The 23360-nt window shown below is 54.8% G+C and overlaps 1 protein-coding gene across 2 annotated transcripts in view; it reads right to left on the reverse strand.

The window, feature by feature from the left end:
- The window catches only part of SH3PXD2A (SH3 and PX domains 2A), a 213135-nt gene that overhangs the window by 133192 nt on the left and 56583 nt on the right, over positions 1–23360 (reverse strand). For both annotated transcript variants that reach the window (XM_084903835.1, XM_084903836.1), the window contains exon 3: positions 5225–5300. In XM_084903835.1, the coding sequence (XP_084759961.1) occupies positions 5225–5300 (76 nt within the window). The remainder of the gene's footprint in view (positions 1–5224; positions 5301–23360) is intronic.

Genomic DNA, 23360 nt, shown 5'->3' on the forward strand with positions numbered 1-23360 from the left:
TCCTCTCTGTACAAAATCAATAAAAAAAATATATTTAAAACAGTCCCTTTAATGCCAAGTGTAGGCTTTAAAAAAAGAATTTCTTGAGGGGGGAAGATGGGGATGAGGAGGTTTAGGGAGAGATAAATAATGTCACTGAGACCTGAAATCACTGAGATCTGGGGATACTGCCAACATGCAAGGGATTCCTGGTTGCTAGAATTTACCTTATTCACTGTTGTGCCACCGCAATTAACAAGAGCTACACCGAATCCAGTACGCTGGGACGCAGGCCAGGGCGCGTTTTTCTGCATGCTAATTAAATGGGCTGAGACCTCGAAAAAAGGTGCGTTTCTGCTTAAATCAGAGGCTTCTTGGGGAAGATACCCTAGCACTGTGGTGGGCACACCGAGGCTCTCGAGCCACATGCGGCTCTTTGGCCCCCTGAGTTCTTAGCAAAGGGCAGCTTAGGAGAACCCTCATTAAGTTAATAACAATGTGCCTACCTATATAGTTTAAACAATTTGGCTCTCTCAAGAAATTTCAATCGTTGTGCTGTTGATATTTGGCTCTGTCGACTCATGAGTTTGCCGACCCCTGTCCTAGCACACGCTCCATTCAGGCCTGAGGGTTTGGGGTGGGTGTTTAGGAGGTTGATTCCCTTCCAGAAGTCTCCCTGGCTCAGGAAGGCACAGAGCACGTTGTAAGGAAGTGACCTGACTCTTTTCCCGGCCCGGAACCGTGGGACGACACGGGGCAGGGCTAAAGGGCCCAGCCCCCACTCACTTCCAAAAGTAAACGAATTCCTGAGTGGCTGCCTCCTGCAAGGCCGGTTATTCCCAGCGAGGCCTGGCAGCCTGGAGCCGAGGACTGCGATGCTGGTGCCCCTGCTGCTGTGTTATCAGGCGACGGAGCCAGGCCCCGCACAGCACAGCCTCTGTCACACTCGGGTCACAACCCCACTGCTCAGCCTCGGTCAGCCGTCTGAGTCATCAGCTCTTTCTTCAGAAACAAGCTCCTGGCTGCTTTGCAAGTGGCCACAGGCAAGGAAGGAGAAGCAAGAAGTGTGGCTGGGAGGAAATGCGGCGGTGGGGAAAAGCTGAATCAACAGAGAGGGCAGGGAAAGGAAACCCCACATGCGTGTCCCGCAGCAGAGCCACCGGGAAGGACGGGCAGGCTTGCGTGAGCACGCCTCTCCCCCTGCGGCTCACACAGCGCTGTCCGCGTGCTAACTGCTTGGGAGGAATGTCATCCTGAACCACAGGGATCCCATCTGACAGAGGAGGAGACTGGCCCCGGAAGCTGCATTATGGGGCCAGCATCGCACAACATATGCACACATGTGGAGCCGTATGCACCAGCCCCTCACATCCCCACCTCATCGCTTGTTGCTGTTCTTCAAACGCACACTCTCCGTCACCCTCAGGTCACCATCCGTGCTGTCTCCTCAGCCTGACACGCGCACGGGGCCCTGATCTGCCCAGGCCTGGCTCCGTTCAGGTGTCACCTCTGCACAAAGGCCTTTTTTGACCACCTGATCTCAGTTACCCCGCGCCCAGCTAGCTACCTGTCGCGTGACTTGGTTATTTTACGTTCTGGACGTTATCGCTGTCGGAGTTTGTTTGCTCTCCGCTCCCCCACTGCGAGGCGAACTTCCTGAGAACGGCGCCGGGTCGAACTTGTTCCCAGTGACGCCATCCGTGGCCGCAGCCGGGCCGGCACAAAGCACGTGCTCAGTAAACACCTCGGGCAGGAATGGACACGCTTCCACGGAGTGTTCGAGGCCAGCTGCCGACAGCCGCCCTGAGAGCCGCCCGCCCCAGATTACAGAGCAAGAGAGTGATTTGGGGGGCTGGGGGCAGCAATTACGGCAAGAGAAGACCCGGCGTCGGCAGAAGAGGTCAGAGGCAGTCGCTTTGAAAGCAGCACACGGTGCCTCTCAGGCCTGTAATCTTGTCAATCTTTTCTAAACCCTGGCATTACCGGCAGACGCTGTTTTTCTTTCTCCATCAGGCAGGCCCTGTCTCTTCCTACCGTCAGAGGTCATCCGTGGGGCTCAGAGACCTCCCAGGCCCTCCCCCTTGCGGGGTGCAGTAACTGCCAGTTCAGGGAGGGCTCCCTCTGGGGCATCTGGTGGAGATCCGCAGAAACGCCTATGGCCCAGGGAGAAGGCCAGCTCTCCCCACAGGCGGACCAGCTCTGGCTAAAGACATCCCTTCCCCCCTGCTTCCTTCTGCCCTGGAACAAACACCGGATCTGCTGCACGGGGCTCGGGGGGCAGGGAGAGGAAGGCCCTGTGGACCCTGCTAACAATCCTCCCAGCTCCCCCCTGCACTCTGGCTCCACACGGCCGCTTCATGAAGGGGCTGGTGTGTAAACGGGTGAGCTGGCACAGAGACCCGAGCATGCCTGCCGTCTAAAAATACATGCCTCCGAGCACAGGTCACGAGGCTGCCTGCAGGCTGACAGCATCCACCTTGATCGTGGCTGTGGGCTCACTTTTCTTCCTAAGCTATCCAGTTTCTCCCCGACTCCTCGACCCAGGAATACACACACGTCTTGGTGGGACTGACTCGGCTAAGGGGGTGAGGGGGCTTTCTGGCAGCTCAAGGGGACCGACCTAGCCAGCCCGGGGACACAGTCGGCTTGTGGAGGGAGGAAAGCTCGCACAGCCGTGGCGGAGTGAGTTCACCCCTCTCTGCTCCGCTGCCCGGCTTCTGACGTCTCTGGGGCCCCGGTCGCAGTTGTTTGCTTTTTACATCAGCAGCCACACACGTTAGCTCCCTCTGCAATGACCATTTCCTCCCAGGGAGCCTCCTTGGACTGGCAAACTCAGGATACACAGGAAATCGACTCCAATCCCAGGATGGGCAACAGGAGATGGATTTTCCACAACGGTCTTTTAAGACAAGGCAGAGCGTTCTATGTAAACAGCAGGCTGCGCGGAGAGGCGGCTGACCGCAGTGTGCTGAGCCCGGCGTCCTACAGAGCTTCACTCCCACCCACAGAGCGGGAGGCCCCAGCAAGCACAAGGTCCACTGGCTGTGAGAGCCTTCTCCCGGCTCCCTTCCTTTCCGTATGTCTGTCAGCAGGGCGCTAACTGCCTTTTGTTCTGGATTATCTTTCAAAGGTGTTTGCACAGCAGACAGCCTTGGATGACAGAGGCAGTGAGTGTCTCAGCGCCTCTGTCTCAGCTCATTTGCCTTTGCCTGGGGAGACCAGGAGAGTGTCTTTCTCCAGAGCAGAGGGGTAGGTTTGCTTACACTCCGCTACAAGAGCTGTCCGGCAGGCTCCAGGCACTTCTCCTGTAAGGTACCCCGCTAAGTGTGCAGACATTCATCTGGGCCCCTTGAACTCGGGGGCAAGGAGAACCGGAGGCAAGGGACTTGGAAGCAATGGGGCAGCGGCCTTTATGGAGCACTTCCTACAGGACAGGCACCCTGCAAAGCGCTTTACATGAACCTTTTTTTTTAAAAAAAATATATTCTTGTTGATTTTTTTTTTTTACAGAGAGGAAGGTAAAGGGATAGAGAGTTAGAAACACTGATGAGAGGTAAACATCCATCAGCTGCTTCCTGCTCACCCCCTCCCCTACTGGGGATGTGCCTGCACCCAAGGTACATGCCCTTGACCGGAATCGAACATGGGAACCTTCAGTCCGCAGGCCGACGCTCTATCCACTGAGCCAAACGGGTTAGGGCTACATGAATCCTTTTCATCCTCACCACAACCCCATAAGAGTACCCATAAGGGAGGCCCCTGGTCGGGCAGCAACTGTCGGGTTATCCTCTCCTGGGGAGGCTGGTGTGGAGGGCAGCCCTGGCGCAGAAGTCAGAGATGAGAGTTCTGGTGCTGGCTATCCTTCCTGGCTTTGCAGGAAGTTAGTCTCCCTTGGCCTCGATTTCCTAGTCAGTAAAATGGGGATATAACTTCCCTGGGAGGATCCAACGAGTTAGCTGTGTAACATGCTGGGCACAGGTAGGAGTTGGTTATAATAAAGGCTTTTTTTTTTTTTTTTTTTAAGGTCCTACTAGAGGCCAGCTATACTTCTAAGCACCTGAATGTTCATTTGATCCTTCTTACAGCAGCCCCATGAAGTAGATGTGATTATCGTCCCCTCTTTCCAGATGAGGAAACCGAGGCAGAAAGAACACTGGACCGCCACAGCCAGAGTTTCCAGGGCGGAGCCAGGGTTTCCTGGGGCGAAGCCAGGCGATCTGACGCCCGAGACACCGGACTCTGTGGCAGCAGCAGGATGGAAGCGTGCGCTTCACCCCACCCTCCGACCCCACCCGGGCTTCCAGGTCAGCTCCAGGGCCCCCGCTTCCAGGGGTGCCTTCCTCCATGCACAATGACCTCCCGCTCCAATCAACACCGGGGCTGCACAGCGCAGAGAAGGTCACATCCTGTCTGAACTGGTTCCCCAATTGGGGAGCAGACATCCTTGTCTCTCTCGCCGGCTTGAGGACTCCCAAGAGGACGGAAATAAGACCACATCTCCCCTGACCTACCAGCCACCCCCGCCCCGCCCTGGGCACCTATTCCCGGGCCTGGCATAGGCTGAGCCCTTCATCCACACCCACGGACGGAACAGTGATGAGGCACCCTTCCCCTGGAGCACTGGCTGCTCCCCACGCCCAGCACCAGGGCACCCGCTGGCTTCGTGTTGGTCCTGGGACCCTTGTGACCACAGCATCCCAGCGGGGCACTCAGGCCCCTGGTGGGCAGAACACTGGACTCTCCTGGCGCCACACGTGAGGCCATTACAAACCCGGGGGTTGGGTGTTCCCAGTTCCCTCCCGGCAGCGCAGGGCCAGGCTGGGCACGAAGGGGGTGCCGGGAGGAGGGAGGGGATCAGACAGGGAAGGGTGCTCCATGTAAGGTTCTCCGTGGTGACCACGGGAGCCAGTGACAAGAGTGAGGCCTGCGGTGTTTTATCCTTTCGTGGGAGAACTCGATCTCAGTGCTCTTTATAAAAAGGACCCAAAGCCCAAGAGCTTGAGAAACTCCTGGGACGTTGCATGACCCCGGGCCGGAGATGGCCCTGGGATGGCAGGAGAGGCCCCTGTGAGGACAGCGGGCCTTCAACATCAGGGACTCCCAACCCCCTGGGGACTGGCTGACGGGCAGCTTCCCAGGCCTGCCCTGCCCAGAGGGTCTGGCTTCGCAGCCCGCCTCTCCTTGGCCTGAGGGCTGCCCCTCCCCAGGCTGCCCCCCATCCCACCAGAGGGCCTGCGGAGCTTACCTGGGAGGAAGGGTATGATCCTCTGCTTGGGGTCCTTCTGTCCACCTTCGATGGGAAACTTATCCAAAAGCTGCATCTGAGGAGCCAGACAGAGGAAACGGGATTCAGAAGACTGGACCGGCCCTCGGCACCCTCCCCCGCTCCTTCCACTGTCCTCACACGGATGAGTGACACCTCAAATCTCTCATTTCACAGACAATTTCCAACCCATATGGAGCGTGAGAGGGAGGAGGCCAGGGCTCTCTATGCATCAAAGCGGGTGTCTGAGCAATCTCAAGGAGGGATAGGGGCCCAGGAGGGGGGCAGGGATAGGTGTCAGGAGATGCCACTGAGTGAGACCAGGGTAAGGCTCAACAGGCTTTCGGGCCAGGCTGCAAGTGAGGTTTCCAGGGACTTCTTTGGGCCCATTTTTTTTTCTTTTTCTTTTTAAAAAATATATTTTATTGATTTTTTTTTTTTTTTTTTTTTTTTTTTTTACAGAGAGGAAGAGAGAGGGACAGAGAGTCAGAAACATCGATGAGAATCAATCAGCTGCCTCTTGCACACCCTCCACTGGGGATGTGCCCACAACCAAGGTACATGCCCTTGACCGGAATCGAACCCCAGACCCTTGAGTCCACAGGCCGACGCTCTATCCACTGAGCCAAACTGGTTTTGGCTGGGCCCAGTTTCCTGATGTCATATGCTGAGTGAGCCCTTAAGCCACCTGCCACCCCAAACCCTCCTGGGCCAGGAGAGCGGAAGGCCCGGCCTGACACTCCAGCTACACCCACCTTCCAGAGCCCGCTCTGCGGAAACAGACCCAGATGCTGCTTTAATTGCAAAACCAAATCTGGCCCCTTGTCCCCATGGCTGGAAGAGCCCCCTCCTCCGTTTCCTACCTTTCCACCCTGAGGTCGCTGCTGTTTTTCCAGGGCCAGACCCACTGGAAGAGTTTCCAGGGTTCTGGAGGAGCAATGTGCTTTTTTTTCTTCTGCTGTTCTGGGCTGAAATGCTGTCTAAACTGGAAAAACACACAGGAGACAGGATGGCCGCCGCGGTGGCGTCCCCGTCACCGGTGCATGTGGTCAATCTCCCTCCCGAGGTGCGGAGAAGGCAGGGCTAGCCTGCTCTGGAGACCCAGCCCTGTGACCTGGGCAAAGCCCGGAGCTCCCCGAGTTGACCCGCAGGCTCCTTGTTGGTAAAAGGAGGAAGATCAGTCACATGACACCTGAAGTTCATGCCTTCCTTCAGATATTTACTGAGCATGAACTTGGGACACTGGACACTAACAAAAGGACAGCAAAGAGAAATAAAGCCTCTGGCCTCAACGAGTTTGCATGTTAGTGGAGGGAGACAAACAGTAAACAAATAAATACATGTTCTGGGGGAGGAAGGTGTGCTATGAAGACACACGAATTAGGATACAGTGTTGATGGAAAACCTGGTTGTTGTTTTTATTTTTTTATTTTTTTTTATTTATTTTTTTACAGAGAGGAAGGGAGAAGGATAGAGAGTTAGAAACATTGATCAGCTGCCTCCTGTACACCCCCCACTTGGAATGTGCCCGAAACAAGATACATGCCTTTGACCGGAATCGAACCTGGGACCTTTCAATCCGCAGGCTGATGCTCTATCCACTGAGCCAAACCGGTTTCGGCTGGTTGTTACTTTTTATACAGGGCGGTGAGAAAGGCGTGTTAGACAGCAGGTCAGCAGAGATCACAGGCCACGCAGGAGGGGAGGGCCCCCGGGAAGGACAGAATGTGTCTAGGCGAAACAGGACATGTAAAGGGCCTGAAAAGGCCAGCATGGCTGGAGAGGAGCGAGCGAGGGCTGAGGTATACGCGATGAGACCCAAGAAGCAGGACAGGCCAGATCGTGAAGAGGAAGGCTTGAGCTACAGGGTAGTGAATGGGCCACAGAGTGGAAGCAGGTAGACCAGTTAGGATCCTGTTGATGGTGGCTTGGGTCAAAGTGCTAGCACTGGAGGTGGTGAACGTGGTCCTATGCTCAATGTCACGTGTGCATAGGACCCATCCATCCGCTCCCTTACCCACCCACCCACCCACCCATCCATCCATCCGCTCCCTTACCCACCCACCCACCCACCCACCCACCCATCCAGCTCTCACAGGACTGTAGGATTCTCTCCTGCACAAATCATTACCCAACATGCACAGACTATTTGGAGCCCACACGTGAAGGGCAGGTCACTGCCGGATTCCATTCAAAACAAAACAGAGACTGCACCATTATTAATTTTCACTTCCCTGAATACAGACTGAAATTGAAGAAAAGCTGGCTCATGAATTTTCCAACCCTAATGTGGTAAGGCCACCTCTCAAAACTTAATAATTGTGCCCTAGCTGGTTTGGCTCAGTGGATAGAGCATTGGCCTGCAGACTGAAGGGTCCCAGGTTTGATTCTGGTCAAGGGCACATACCATGGTTGCAGGTGCCTCCCCAGCGCCTGGGCCCCGGTCAGGGTGCATGCAGGAGGCACCTAATCAATGTGTTTCTCTCACATGGACGTTTCTCTCTGTCTTTCCCTCTCTTTTCCATTCTCTCTAAAAGATCAATGGGAAAATATCTTCGGGTGAGAATTAACAAACAAACAAATAAATAAAAAATAATAAAATGAGGATCTGATTCAGTAGGTCTGGGCAGGAGCCAGGTTTCAAAGACAGTCAAAACAAAACAACAAAACAAAAAGCATACACACACAAAAGGAATGTGAAATACCTCATTAACAATTTGTGTATTGATTGCATGTTGGAATGATATTTTGCTTAAATGAAAAAATACTTTAGAAATTATTTTAGCTGCTTTACATTTTTAAGTGGCTACTAGAAAAGGTTACATATGTGGCTCACGTTACATTTCTATTTGGAGAGGCTGCTCTAGAGCAAGATGGTTCTTTGAAGGCTGCCCATGCCTGAGTCACCTGGAGGGAGTGGCTTCCTGGGCCCCACCCGGAAGTTTGTGAACCTTCACTTTGGTGCTAGAGATAGACAGGTAAGTTCTGGAGTGGCCGGGAATGGTGAGTGTTGTCTAAAGGTTATCTACAGTTTCTACCCCTGAAGCTACTGAGTCAGTGGGAATCAATCTCCTGTAGTTCTGGTCGCAGGCACGGGAAAATTGCTTTAGCCTCCAGGTCTCCACCGGAAGCTGAGGTAACCATCCTGTGTTTAAGCAGGTGCAGAAGCCAGAATGGCAGGGTTAAAATTCAAACAGCAGTTTTCACCCAAGTATGGTTGCTGCCATATTTCAGTGAGGACATGGGAGCTGGAGGAGGAGGTCAGGGAGGGCTTCCTGGAGGAGGAAAAGCCAGCTTGGCAGAGTTGATGGTTCTGTTCCCTGTGCCTTTCCCGCTAAAGAGCAGTCTGAATCCCCTCGATGGGTCCATGTGCCTCCTGGAAGGCAGGGGTCACCTGATACCCCTGCAGCTCTGAGCTTTCCCCAGAAGGCCTCTCTGAGGATGCTTTGCAGCTGGCCTCTCCTTCTTCGGTAACAGACCCTCCTCTTCCCCCACCTCTGATTTCAACTGGGCCCTCCGGGGCCACAACAAGCCCTTCCGCCGAGAGTACAAGGCCAACAGAGCCACGAGTGAGTGCCCAGCTGGTCTGCCTCCCTCCACCCCTCGCTCTCCGGTGCTTAGCCCCCCTGGACACTAATCCCACCCCCACTCTGAGCCCAGAGCCTGGGGTCTGGCCTCTCTGTCATCCCCAAGGCCCACCACCTACCAGCTGCCGGGGACATTCTCTCTGCTCACAGGTCACCTTTCAAAGAAAGCAAATCCCCTTGTTCAGGCTCCAGAACAAACCACATAAAGGCGGCCCAGCTGAGTTTACTCAGTGTGGGGGGCTCGCAGGGCTGCGGCATTCAGAGGGGCGGGCGGGGGCGGAATGAACATCTGGGGCCATGTTTGATATACAGTTCAAACGTCACCCCGCCCAGGGGGCCAGGCAGGCTGCAAAGCGGTCCTGTAAGCCGGTCGGTGCCCAGTTTGCAGGGCCAGGTTCGAAAGATAAACCACGCACATGAAAGGCGGAGGGGGGCTGCCTTGTGCCCAGGCCTGCCCAGGCCTTCGTGAGGAGGAAGCCCGGGTGGGTGAGCCGCTAGGAAGGAAGGCTCCGCCCAGCGGGGACCTCTGCCGAGGCCACCTTTTCGGGCAGGAAGTGGATTCTCCTGTCACTCCAGCAAAGGCCTGACTCAGGCTGGAAGAAAAACAGGGCCCTTTGCCAGGGCCCTTCTTCCAGAGAGAGGCGTCTGGCGAACGGAGCCCTTTGCAACCACATCAGAACCTCGTCGTGTGTGGAGGATGCCAGTCTGTTTATCTAAGGGGGGACAGTGTGAGAGATACAGGACAGCCTGGCTCCAGGAGCTGGCCGCACCGGAGAATGCTGAGTCAGCAGCTCTCCTTGGGGCTGAGCAGCAATAAACACTGAAGAGGGACGGGGTGGGGGGGTGGGGGGGAAGGAGGGCTACGGGGTGGGGGGAGAAGGGGGGGTGCGCAAGTCCAGCTGGGGCACATCTGTAATCCAACAGACCAATTCCTCGCCCTTCCGAGAGGGTGGAGTTCCCAGCAACTCCAGCTTTGACGCTCCAATCCTCAAACCTCAATCCACTTTTCCCAGCTCAGGAAGCGAGGGGGCATTCCTACAGATCCTGGCGGTACCTTGACCCAGAAATTTCCCTTACCATAAAGAGGCAAGGCCACCCCGTCTCCCTGGGGACGTGGGACATGAAAGGAAACCTCTGAGTCTGTTTGTCCATCCTATTGACGGGGGGCTCCCCAGTCCATGTGAGAGAGGCGGTGTAGGCATGAGGCAGCAGCAGTTGCTCAGAAAGTTCCCAGGATAAGGAGAGTTTGAGGATGAATGGACAGGAGGGACATAGATTTTCTTGGAAAAACCACTACAACGTTCAGGAAACAGACTTACAGACTCCAAGTATCCCCAAGACAGCAGCCAGGGCGAGGCAGGAGGCAGAGAGGACTCGCTCACCCCATTGGATGTGTTTGGTGGCTGGGGCTCAGACCCACACCGTGCTGAAGCGAAGACCCGGGGCGCTGGAGCACACCCAGGCTGTGAGAAGGAGCCCAACCCAGCTTCCAAAAGTCTGAAACAAGTCAAATCAGTCTTCCTTGACCCATTTCCCAGGACACATGCAAGCTGTCACTACTTCAAATCCCTTTCCAATCACGTCATCACCTAGGACATTCTATGCACTGTATGAGTACAAGTCAGAGAGTGTAAGTCTTGGTCCATGATGGTGAGAGCTAGGGCACAAGGGTTGACCCAGTAGCGTTGGATGAGTATCAGCCTATGAATCAAGAGGTCGAGTCCCAGCCTGGGCACATGCCCAGATTGGGGGCTAGATCCCCCATGTGTGGCATGCAGGAGGCAGCAGATCGGTGATTCTCTCTCATCATTGATGTTTCTCTCTCTCTCTCTCTCTCTCTCTCCCCCTCTCTCTTCTTCTCTGAGATCAATAAAAACATGTTTTGTTTTTTTAAAAAGCCACGCAGTGAGAGTTCAGGAAAGGGCAAGATTAGCATGTCTGGGATGAGCAAAGGAGACTTCTCAGATGAGGACACAGCAGAGCCAAGCCTGGAAGAAAGGATAACAGTAGAAGGAGGAAGACGGCTTTGCAGAGGGAGCCACGGGGGATACAATAGCTCGGCAGCGGGAGGGTCAGGACGGCGAGAGGCAGCAGTCAGAGGGAAGGGAAGGGACTTGTTCACCAATTCCATGGCATGCTGCTGTGTGTCAGAGAAAGTGATGGATGGGGTCCAGGGTGGAGGCTCTCGGTAATTTATTCCAGGGATCTGGGAATGACCACACGGTTGGCATCAGCGCTGGATAAGGACAGATGCCCTCAGGCGGAAGTAGGGCACCCTAAGGCACCACCGGAAGTGGGACAAGAGGGAGTCACTCCCAGAACTCATTCAGAGGGCAGTCGGCATGTGGTTGGAGTCTTCGGGGTGGGGGGTGAGGGGTGAGAGGGCAGGTGGGATGCCCCAGGCGCTACTCAAGTAGTAGCACTCACTAAACTGCTGTCACAGCAGCTGGGCCTGGTGACTTGGTTATTTGCTTTGCTGTCTGAGATGAGCCTATCAACAACATTAAATGAGGAGAAAGAGAAAGAGAGAGAGAGAGAGAGAGAGAGAGAGAGAGAGAGAGAGAGAGAGAGATATCTCACTGTGTTAACTTGCCAGGGCCGTTGTAACAAAGTACCACAACTGAGTGGCTTAAACAACAGAAATTTCCTGTCTCAGTCCTGGAAGCTAGGAAGGCAAGGTGTTGGCAGGGCCGGGTCCCGCGGAGGGCTGTGCAGGAGGATCTGTTCTGTGTCCATAACAGATTCTCTTGGTTTGCTGGCAATCTGTGGTGTCTCTTGGCATGTAGAAGCATCACCTCTATCGCTGTCCTCATCTTCACATGGTGTTCTCCCTGCGTGCGTGTCTGTGTCCAAACTCCCCCTTGTTCCTAAGGACATCAGTCATTAGAGTGGGGGCCCACCCTACCCCAGGATGACCTCATGGTAACTAATTACATCTGCAACAACCCTATTTCCAAATAAGGTCACATTGTGAGGTCCTGGGGATTAGGACTTCAACATACCGACTTGGGGGGGGAGGGGGCACACAAGACTTCAACCTATAATACCAATGCACATTAAAACGATCCTATTAGCCGAGACCGGTTTGGCCCAGTGGATAGAGCGTCGGCCTGCGGACTGAAAGGTCCCGGGTTCGATTCCGGTCAAGGGCACGTACCTTGGTTGCGGGCACATCCCCAGTGGGGGGTGTGCAAGAGGCAGCTGGTCGATGTTTCTCTCTCATCGATGTTTCTAACTCTCTATCCCTCTCAATTCCTCTCTGTGTAAAATCAATAAAATATATTTAAAACAAAACAAAACAAAACAAAAAAATGACCCTATTGAAAGAGAAAATACTTGCCTGTATTCTACTACCAAAAGTCACTTCCTGAACTCACAGTGGTGCCTTTAGAAAATGTGAGTAATAACGATAGTCGGCTCTGGATTCAAACCAGTTTCCTCCTCTGTAAAATGGGGACAGTGCTAGAACCCGCCCGGCAGGGTGGGTGGGAGGATTAAGTGAGATGATGTGTGTAAAGCGCTTGGCAGAGCGTGGCACAGACTAAGTGCCCCATAAACGTTAACTGTTGTTATCGTTACTGCCATCATCACTCTTGTTAGGCACCAGGCTGCGTCCCTGATGCCAGAGAAAGTGCTTGCGAAGCTGCAGCCCCGAGGTCAGAGAGGCGTAGGGAGACCACGAGGGGAAGATGAGGCTGAGAGGTGTCTGGGCCAGGCCTGGCCTGGCTGTAAGTGTCTAGGACCCCCAGGGGAGCTGCCCAGCTGGTGTGTGTGGGCAGGGCTTGGGGAGGAGGCTCTGGTCCTCCCAGCAGCCCATCAGGTGGGTGGGAGCTGGCTGGGGTGTGTTTCACATTAATGCACTGGGGCCTCAAACTCCCAGAGCAAAGGAAGCCAAGATTTGTAGGGCAGCGCCATCCCCAGGGAACTTCCTCAAGCCTGGAAGATGCCCACCCCAGTGGCTACATGTCTCCTTGGAAACTACCAGTGGTCTCATTCTTTCCCCCCTCCCCCCGCCCGCCATGCTGATCCACAGCCTCAGAGAAGCAACAGTCAAGCGACTTGGCCTCTTTGGGCAGCAGTGGCCTCCTCCGATCCAAGGAGAAGACTCATGAGAAAGTGCTGCCAAATGCCAGATGCTATTATTCCTGCCTAACTTCTCTGAGCCTCAGTCTACTCATCTGTGAAGTGGGGGGATGGGGATAGGGTGTCCCAGGCTTATTTTCTCCTTCCTGGGGTCTAAAGAGAAGTCGAAAGGGAAAATGGGTGTGTAAAGGGTTTTAACACACGCCAGGCCTGGAGGACACCCTCGGAAGCAGATGCCTCTCTTCGCACGGCTTCACCGCTGCTCCAGGACTCGCGTGAGTGCTGGAATGCTTGAACGGTGAGGTCAGAACGCCGGCTTATTCTGCCGGGACCGGTTTGGCTCAATGGATAGAGCGTCGGCTTGGGGACTGAAAGGTCCCGGGTTCGATTCCGGTCAAGGGCATGTACCTTGGTTGCGGGCATATCCTCAGTAGGGGGTGTGCAAGAGGCAGCTGGTTGATGTTTCTCTCTCATCGACGTTTCTGGCTCTCTATCTCTCTCCCTTCCTCTCTGTATAAAATCAATAAAATATATTAAAATTAAAAAAATAAAAATAAATAAATAAAATAAAAAGAACGCCAGCTTATTCCTTCCTGGCTATATGACCTTGGCCAAGTCACTTAACCTCTCTGGGACCCCATCTGTCAGGTCGGGGGTGAATGAAAACAGCCACCCCATGCTGGTGTGTGGGATAAATGAGATAACACAGGTGAACACAGTGCTTGGCTTACTCTCAGGGCCTGATAAACGGGGTCACCTTTTTGAAGGTGAGGAGAGCCCAGTGGTACCTTGCTGTCTCTGCAGCTCTCCTGCAGCCCTTCGGGCTTTTGGAGAGTCAGCCAGGTCATCCAGCCCTCACTGTCAATGGCTGAGAGGACTTCAGGGTCCCTCCCCTGTCATGCCACAGTCTTCGCTGTTTTAAGGTTCTTGCTCTTTGTTCTAGCACGAGATCGCTCATGTACCCCTTGGCCAGGAGGAGAGGGCATGCATGATGCCAGGGCAGCCGACCACCCGGAAAGCTAGTGGCCAATGGGGCTGGGTCCGAGATCCTGGATTCAGTCAGCTCTGCCTGGCTTTGGGGAGAACAGGTAGATCCTCCCCTGGACTCACAGAGCCTGGACTGTTTCCTGGGACTGAGCTATACCCCAACCCCCCCCCCCCCACTTCTGTGTGCTAGCCCCCGGCTGCTTGCTGAGCCCTCGTTCCTCTCACCCCAGGAAGGCACAGGCTGGAGGAGCTGGAAGCTGGGGCAGGAGGGTGAGTGCCAGGCAGGGTGAATGAGGGGCAGGGCTGGAGGGGCCATCTGACACTGAAGGAGGAGCTCGGGGACTCCCTCCGCTGGCGATAGGAGCCCCTCGAGGACACTGAGCAGCAGTGACCCTGCGCAAGTGGAATTCTCGGAAGATAAATCTGCCCGGGACATGGGATGGAACAATGGTGAAAGAGACATCTGTGTGCGGGACAGATCGCCAGAAAGATGCTGGCACCAGCCCAGGGTGTCAGCAGGGACACTCCCCCACAGAGAAATAGGCCACGCTGAGATGAGTCTGCTGGTGTGTGTGTGTGTGTGTGTGTGTGTGTGTGTGTGTGTGTGTTTACTTTCTGGCAGGGAGCTAGCTGAAGTCACCCTGTTCCCTCCTAGGTTTCTAGTCCTCTCTTAGCCTCACCAAAGACCCCCACATTTCTTTTTTTTCCTTTTTATTTTTTAATATATTTTATTGATTTTTTACAGAGAGGAAGGGAGAGGGATAGAGAGTTAGAAACATCGATGAGAGAGAAACATCGATCAGCCACCTCCTGCACACCCCCTACTGGGGATGTGCCCCCAACCAAGGTACATGCCCTTGATCGGAATCGAACCCGGGACCTTTCAGTCCTCAGGCCAACACTCTATCCACTGAGCCAAACTGGTTTTGGCAAGACCCCCACATTTCTAAACCCCAATCCCCAAAGCTGCCCAACAATTTCCTCTTCCAAATGGACCTCCAAGGCCCATGGACAAAGAGCACGCGGCCCGAGGAAGGTGGAGAGGGAACAAAGGAGACAGGCCCTCCACCTAATTTCCAGCTGAACCACACGCCCAGCCCCAGTGTCTCTTGATTCCTCTGTCTTGATTGTTCTTGCAAATGGCACAGAACCGTGGTCCTCAAAGTGCCCTAGCCTCCAAGGGATCAAATTCGGGCCAAAGTTTGGGACAAAGCTATCACATTCTTGGCAGAGATGAGTACCAGACAGACCCTCGGTGTCCCGACCCAGGCTGCCACTCGGGGCAGTGAGTTTGCAGGGCTGGTCCCCAGCATACTCTCCCCTGACGCGGCTTCTCTTGGACAGAAACCAAGTGGGACACTTCTAATCGACAATCCAACACCCTTGCCTTCCTCCATCCCCTTTCCCAAGCATCTCCTTTCCCCCACTTTCTCTCGATTCCACATGGGTCCGGGTGCTTTCAGGCCCTATCCTCCTCCCTCCTCCCACCCCCTCAAAATCTTGTGCAAAAGGAAACCAGCAAAAGAACAGGCTAACTAAGAAAGCTGGGGCCACAGGCAGAGTCCAGCCCTTCCCTGTGGCCTTGCCCGGTCCTTATGGAACCTCTCTTCCCAGGAGTCCGCCTCTCCTCTGCATGGGAGTGACCTGCAGCTGCTGCTCAGCACCGACAACGGCTGGGACATCCTAAGGCTCAGGAACGGGTGCTGAAAGCTTCCTCAAAGACGCTGGATGCTGCCAGTGAGGCCCCATGCTGTCAGGTGGACCCGGCAAAAGCCAGGCAGGTCACCTGCCCACCTCCTGCCCCCAGCTCTTTCCCCCATTAGAAACTTCATAGGATAAGAGACCGAAACACACATGAAACCTCATCCTAATGCTGCTTCAATCTGCTCCCACCTGATGGTTTCATCTCTGGCTTGTGCCGTTTGCTGGCTCTCTGCCTCCCACTGGACACAAGTCTTAGTCATGACCTCGGTCCTGACTGACCTCTGCAGCCGCATCTCCCCACGTACTGCACAGCCTGCCTGCAGCCCTCCCCAGACACAGCGTGCTGTTCCACAGCTCTGTGTCTTTGCACTTTCTGTTCTGCTTAACTGGAATGCCCCCACCCATATAATCTCTTACTGTCACCACCTCTGAGGCCTTTGTATAGGTGTATCCCTCATGCGCTCCCTCCTCTAGGTTGCTTCTGCCTTTTAGTCATGCTTCTACTACTGCACTTACCTCTATTTTGTAATTACTTGTTTATACAACTGCCTCCTTTCAAAAGCCTGTGAGCTTCTTGAAGCAACATCTGTGCCCTGACATGCCCACTGTCCATCACAGTTATCTGATATAGTTGGCACACAATAAGACTACATTTCCCAGGCTCCCTTGCTGGGAGTTACAGTCATGTGACTGAAGTCTACCCAATGAAATACAAGCAGGGGTGCATCTCCTCCAGTAAACCTATAAGATCTTCTTACAAAGATAAGGATGCAGAGATCCATGGGGGATAGAGTCACCAGATGCCAGTCTGTGTTCCTGAATGACTTACCTGGAGCAGAACCCTTCAGTGATTTGTTCTGGTTTTGGGTTAGGACGTGAGCAGGAAATAAACCTCCACTGTACTGAGTCACTACAAGTTTGTTACCCAGCAGGTAACCTCTCCTGACTAATACAAAGGCGCTCAAGACTCTGCTGAATCAAACTGAAAGAGGGAAGACAATATAAAATGCAGACTCACCTAGATCCAATCAAGTCAGGCATTACAGTCCTACCTGATCAAACTATTCCCAATGCGAAGCCATCACATCACCCCTCCTCCCCCTGCCCATCCACCAAATCACACATACAGTATTTAGAGTGCCAAGCACTCCCCAGTTAAGACTAAAAGGGGCGGGGATGAAGGGCTTGCCAGATGACCTGTAAAAACCACCATAAACAAATGAGCCCCAACTTGAGCTCCTTGTTCCACCAGTTTGTAGGAGACACACAAAGACACAAAGCTGAATTGCAAGGAGGGGCCTGCTCCTCCCCACACAGGCATCCACACCCTTGGCATATGGCCATGCAAGCTCATAGGAACCCTCCCGTTGATGGGGAACCCACCATCTCTCTGAGGTAACCCGGTGTGGGTTAACTTGGCAAACTTCTGGGAAGTGTTAGAACAGTATTCCTCACCCAGAGCCCAAACTTGCCAGGCCAAATTCCCAGCTGGTCACAAAGGGCCATGGCCAAACGGGAGAAAAGTCACATTTGCACAGAAGGAAGAAAAGAATGGAGAAGGACTTCAAAAGTATCTTTCCAATATATGCCGTCACTACTCAAGGTGTGGTCCTGAGACCAGCCATCTCATCACCGGAGAACTTGGTGGGAAAGCCAAATATCAAGCCCCCTGCAGACCTGCTGAATCAGAACCTGCATTTTAACAAGACTGCTAAGTAGCTGATGTGCACATTAAAATTTGAAAGCCCTCACTGTTCTTTGCTGCAAGAATTCCATCCAACCTCTCACAAGTGTCCCCGAAAGCAAGGCTAGCCGACAAGCAAAGACGGGCACCCAGGAGGAGGATCGGGAGCTAAACAGCAGGACTTGTCTTTCGAGTGGAGAAGGTTGGGGCAGGCCGCTCTCACCCATTCCCTTATACAGCAGTCCCCCCTTCTCCGCCGGTTCGCTGGTCACGGTTTTAGCTAGCCCTGGTCAACTTCAGCCCAAAAACATTGAATGGAAAATTCCAAAAATAAACAATTCATAAGTTTTAAGTTCGCGCCATTCTAAGTAACGAGATGGAATCTCTCACCACCCTCTTCCGTCCCACCCGGGTGTGAATCATCCCTTTGTCCAGCATATCTACGCTGTAGTGGTCATCTCAGTTATCAGATCAGTTATCAGAGAGAGACCACATACATGTGACATTTATTACAGTATGTAGTTATAATTCGTTATTATTGTTAACCTCTAACTGTGCCTAATTTATAAATTAAACTTTGTCGTGGGTATGTATGTATATAGAAGAAGAAAAAAAAAACAGTATATATAGGACTCAGTACTATGTGTGATTTCAGACATTCACTGGGGTCTTGGAATGTATCCCCACAAATAGGATGGTACTACTGTGCTCATTTACAGCTGGCCATGCTCTCATTTATCCATTCAGCGATTCCTTGAGCACCTGGTGTGTCAGGCACTGTTCTAGGCACTGGGAACCAAGCTAAGAGCAAGCAAGGTCCTGTCTCCTAAAGTTCACACTCCAGCGATAAGGCAGGAAACAAGTAGACAAACAGTTAAATAAGATGATGACAGACTGTGGTAAGGTAGAAGACAAAAGAATGTGGCCAAGAGTGACAGGGCTGGGAATGGGGGGCTCTGGGGGGCGGTGGGGGAGGAAGCTCTATGCGGAAGAGGTCAAGAGACCTCTCTGGGAGGGTCCACGTGAGCTGAGGCCTGAGTGCTCAGGAGTCAGCTGCTTAAAGATATGGGGAAGGGAGTTCTAGGCAGAGGGAACAGCAATGGCAAAGGCCTCAGGCAGCATTGTCCTTGGTACGGCCGAGGGGCTGAGAGGAGGGATCTGCAGGGGTGAGAGATGGTACAGTAATGGAGAGAGGGAAGAGGGAGAAGGGAGAAGGAGGGGGGGGGTCTAGAGAGGAGACGGCTTTAGAACATGCTGAGGGCCGAGCACATGTGTGACTAAGTGGAAATGCCTTGAGGAGGCAGCCTGCAGGTCAGCTCCTATTCTGTCTGCACTCCCTCAGCCCCACCTGAACCAAGTGACTTGCCCATGGCCGGTGTTCAACAAACACGGTCAGGTGCTCACCCCCCCCCCCCTTAGTTGATGACAGAGGCTTGGACCACAGAGGGCTGCCCCTCACTGGGAGAAGACGCCCAAGGGAGAGCAGAGCCCTGCCCCAGGTCTATTTCTGGTGCCCTACCTGACCCAGATTAAAACAGCTGGTGGGGTATTCTGGGGCCAGTCTGTCCCTACAAAGGGCACTCCCTTTCCTGGGCAAATGCCCACTGCTTAGCTATTTCTAGCGGGGACAGGATGGGACTGGCATGGGGTGGGGAGGGACAGACAGATGAGGCCCAGATGACCCCCCAGTCCAGCCAGAGAAGGGGAAGAGGGAAAAGAGCAGCCGGATGTCCCTGCCCTCTGTGTGCCCAGCCACCCTGGGACCCCTCGCTGGGGCAGCCTGGGTGAGGGCTGGGAGCCCTGCCAGCCCTCTGCGCTGGGCACAGCATGGCACAAGGAAGGGAGACTGCAGTCACATCTCCCTGGGAGGGGAACAGCCAATGGTTGGCCATCATGAATGGGTGTCCCCTGAAGGCAGGGCAGACTTCCCATTAGGGTGGCAACACTGTCAGCTACTCCCCAAAGGAATGCCACATGAGCACTTTCAGAAAAGGGGTTCATTAGAGGCCCCACACTCCCCTGAGAAGGGGAAGCAGTCCCATCCCCTCCTCAGGGTTTTGCCTTGAGGGTGCAGACTTGCCAAGCGCCTCACTCGTCAAAGTCAGTGACCCCCACAAGGACCAGGGAGGGTCAGGCTGTCACATTGCCCTTCTCCCAGACTCCCGCCCGGGCTGTGGCAGCACCCAGGGGGAGAGCTGACAAGAGGACCAGACTGGCAGAGACGTACACACCAGCACCGCAGAGGCTGGGGGAGGCCACCGCTGCTCCCAGAGATTGGCCCGGACTCAGAGGCCCTTGGGGGAGGTAGAGAGAGACAAGTAGAAAATCAGGAAAGGAAGAGACAGAGGGAGCGCAGAGAGAATCCAAGACTCACGAGCAGAGGAAAGGATGAGCATCCAAACGAGGCCTTCTCTCTCTGCCCAGCCCAACCCTCTCGGGCCAGGGCAGGGGATCAGGGCGGCATCCATCCCAGCGGCCAGTCTAGCCCCACCTGCTCGGAAGGCCACACCCAAGCTACGACTGTCGATGGACACGAGGGGTTTGGTGAGTGGGTTCCAGAGCAGACGGCCGGGTCTGGACCCTGCCCCCCACTTGAAGGGAGGATGGCTCTGCGACTCCACCTTCCCCACCCGAACTTCCTGGCCAAAAACCCTAGGTGTCTGAACTAGCCTAGCGTCCCAGCGGCACCCCAAAATACATAAAACAAAAGGCAGACCCTCCCATGTCTGAGTCCTCCTACACACGGAGATTTCCCGGTCCACCTCTCGCATCCTGGTCCCGCCCCAACGCAATGAAGGATGAAGGGGCACGCACAGAGGGGTCCCTGCACCCTCCCACCGGGGCTTCCTCCTCAGAGCCCTGGGAATCTGAGGGAAGCAACCCCATCTCTTTGGGGAGCCAGACAGGCCGGCCTTCGGCAGAGATGCCCCCTCGGGAGACCAGCGGGCACTGTCTCAGCTGGAAGAATGGCCGCTTGTTGCGCGCCCGAACCATCCTCTCTGCGGGCATCTCTGCTCCAGCCCGTACCCCGGCCTCTGCTTCCTGTTTGGTTTGGGGGTGTGTGTATGTGTGTGTATGTGTGTGTGTGTGTTTAAGGTATATCTGAATGTGGTCCATTTAGCCCCAGGGACCCCCCTGCCCCAGCCCCACTGCTAGCCTCCTCCCCAGCCCCCCGCCAGCACTGAGCTCAGGCTTCCAGCGCGGCTGAACTGGCCACTTTGTTCTGCCGGGCACCAGATAAACGCTCCCTAATTAGCAGACGGAGCCAAACCCTGGCCTGGGTTTCGGGCCGTCTCCTGGCAGTTCAGGGGTGCCTTAGACCCTTTCCTGCTGGGACAATGTCCCCCCAGTTCAGGCTGAACAGGCGTACTTGTACATGGAACCACCAGAGACAACAACGGGAATGACCACCGTCCTCCTAACAGCCAAAACCCCTAGGTGTTCTGAACTGGCCTAGCGTCCCAGCTGCGCCCCCAAATATACATAAAACAAAGGACAGACCCGGCTCGCTGGGGAAGGTTCCGGAGCCTTGCTTCCTGTCAGTCTCACCACCGCTCTCGGCAGCTTCTCAGCCGGAGCCACCTCACAATGAGAAGGCTGAGGCTCTGTCTGGGGGGTCAGGTCATCGCCCAGGGTCATGGCTGGGAAGAGGGGAGACACACACCCACAATCTGTCTGATCGAGGCTGAGCTTCCCATCCCTGCGGGACACCGCCCCACTCAGAAACGGGAAGCTGGCCCCGGAAAGCCCACAAGCTCTTCTGAGAACCTGCTGTCCCCCAGCGCGGGGGGTCTCAGAAAAACCGAAAATCTCCCCTGGCTCCAGCTAAGTTGAGGATCTGAAGGAGACAGTGCCAATTCTCCAGCAAGGCCTCCGTGGCCTGGTCTCAGGGAATGCGCTCAGATGCAGGAATCGCAGCCCCTGTAATCCCCCGGGGGAGGAGGTCCGGCTGGGTGGCGGGCAGCAGGGTGAAGGGAACCCCTGCTGCTGGCATCCCTGGGTCACCCAGCTGGTGGCAGTTTGCCTGCCAAAGGGAAGAACAAAGTCTCCCCTCCAGCAAGCCACAGCCCAGGCTCCCACCGCTCACCCTGGCTGTCCCGCGTGCCCAGGTCCGTGGGAGTCAAAGCTAAACCGACCGCTGCCATTGTGACGATGGGGATTCCAAGGATGCCCAGACCACCAGGCCCCACACCCAGGAGCTGCCTCCTAAGCAGGCTGGGATCCCCCCCCCCCCACACACACACACACACACGCAGGCCTGATGGCAGCCGTCGGCACCTTGGGCGGCTCGTTCTGTGCCTCCACCCCGACATTCTCCCACCACCTGGCGGGCCCAGCTCAGGCCAAGGCTGCCAGCCTGGCCTTTCCCCACAGGACGGCCCTGACTGCTCCTCTCAGGGTCCCCACTACCAAACCCCGTGCCAGGCATGGAGCTGGCACTCCTCCAATGGGGCTTGCAATTCCCTCCTGCAGGAAGGGAGTGACTCAGTCTCAGCTGAGGGCTTCACGGAACGTACTATGTGAACCCACGCACTCCACTCACCTGGCCATCGCCGAAGGTCTTCCTTCCCTCCATTCCCCAGTTCGGAGGGGGACACTGTCCCCCACCCTCTTTGCAGCCAGCTTTGCTGTTGAATGTCCCGGGAGGTGCAGATAGGGGCAGAGCTAACCCGGGACCAGAGGAGCAGGGAGGTGACTGAAGCCGCAGCGGCACTCCGGAGCCTCGCGATGTAACGCTGACACACACCCTGACATGACACCCTGTCATGTGCTGGGAAAACAAGGTGTGCAGCTCTGGGCGGTCATGCAGGTGCTGAGGCCTGACTCAGACGCTGCCTCTGGCGGAGCTGGGGCTTATTATCCAAGGAGAGAGGCGGGCAGTGGTGGGCAGGACACACGGGGTAAGCTTCAGGAAGCAGCCGGTCCTGTGAGAGAGTTCTGCCCGACCTTTGCAGGAGCTGGAGAGAAATGTGCTCTCTGCACAGGTGTCTCCTCTCCACAGTGGACAGATGATCCCTCTCCCAAACAGGAGCTCCCTCGATGATGCAACAGGGACAAAGAGAAAGAGGACTTCAGCATGGGAGGCTAGCGCTCCAGCCGGGAATGGACCAGAAGCTAGAAAGCCCGAGTCCTGCTGTCACTTGCTGGCCCTGGGATTTGGACAAGTCACTTTTCCTCATAGGGCCTCATTTTCTCATCTGTCAAATAAAGGAAATGCACTACACCAGAGGCTGGCCAAGGTGCCATTGTCAACTGGTGGGTAGTGTCTTCCTGAAGATAATTCCTTTTGTTTTGAGTTTTGTCTTAAATATATTTTATTGATTTTTTACAGAGAGGAAAGGAGAGGTTCAGAGAGCTAGAAACATCTGTGAGAGAGAAACATCAATTCAGCTGCCTCTTGCACACTCCCTACTGGGGATGTGCCCACAACCAAGGTACGTGCCCTTGACCGGAATCGAACCTGGGACCCTTCACTCCACAGGCCGATGCTCTATCCACTGAGCCAAACCGGCCAGGGCTCGTTTTGTTTTTTTAGAAAGATTCTGAGACGGCAATGGGGCTCATGACCGATGAACAATGCCTGCATGGGCACAGCATGGGAATGTGCCACGGTCAATCAAGGATGTCTGTTGTGGGCAGGAGAGAAGCTTGGCAGCATGAATGCCAGACACTTATCCTCCTGCTTGATAATCTCTAAGAATCTCTAAGAATCTCTAAACTGGCCACTCTTAGGAACTCCCTCGAGGCATGTGCCTGGACCGACCACCTAAACACCATTGGTCAAAAGCACTCAGGAACCTAAAAAGGTGCTCACAGACCAGGAATTCATCTGCACAAGAAAAGATTAATTCCTGGGCTGAGTATCAGATGCCTTCTCTCCTCTCTCTGAAACCGTGGGCCCTGCCCCCTTCTCTGGGGCTCATTTCCCTGTGTGCACAGGGGAGTGGAGGCTCTCCCCAATATACTCTGCCCGCAGCCAACACCCCTCTTCCTGTGCCTCTCTCTATCTGTTCCGGACCTGCCAGGCCCCTCGTTTACAAGGTTGCTCCTACACCTTCGGGGTTGGGAAAAA

Source organism: Pipistrellus hanaki (assembly GCF_964339955.1).
Source record: "Pipistrellus hanaki genome assembly, chromosome: 14".
NCBI classification, from domain to species: Eukaryota; Metazoa; Chordata; class Mammalia; order Chiroptera; family Vespertilionidae; genus Pipistrellus; species Pipistrellus hanaki.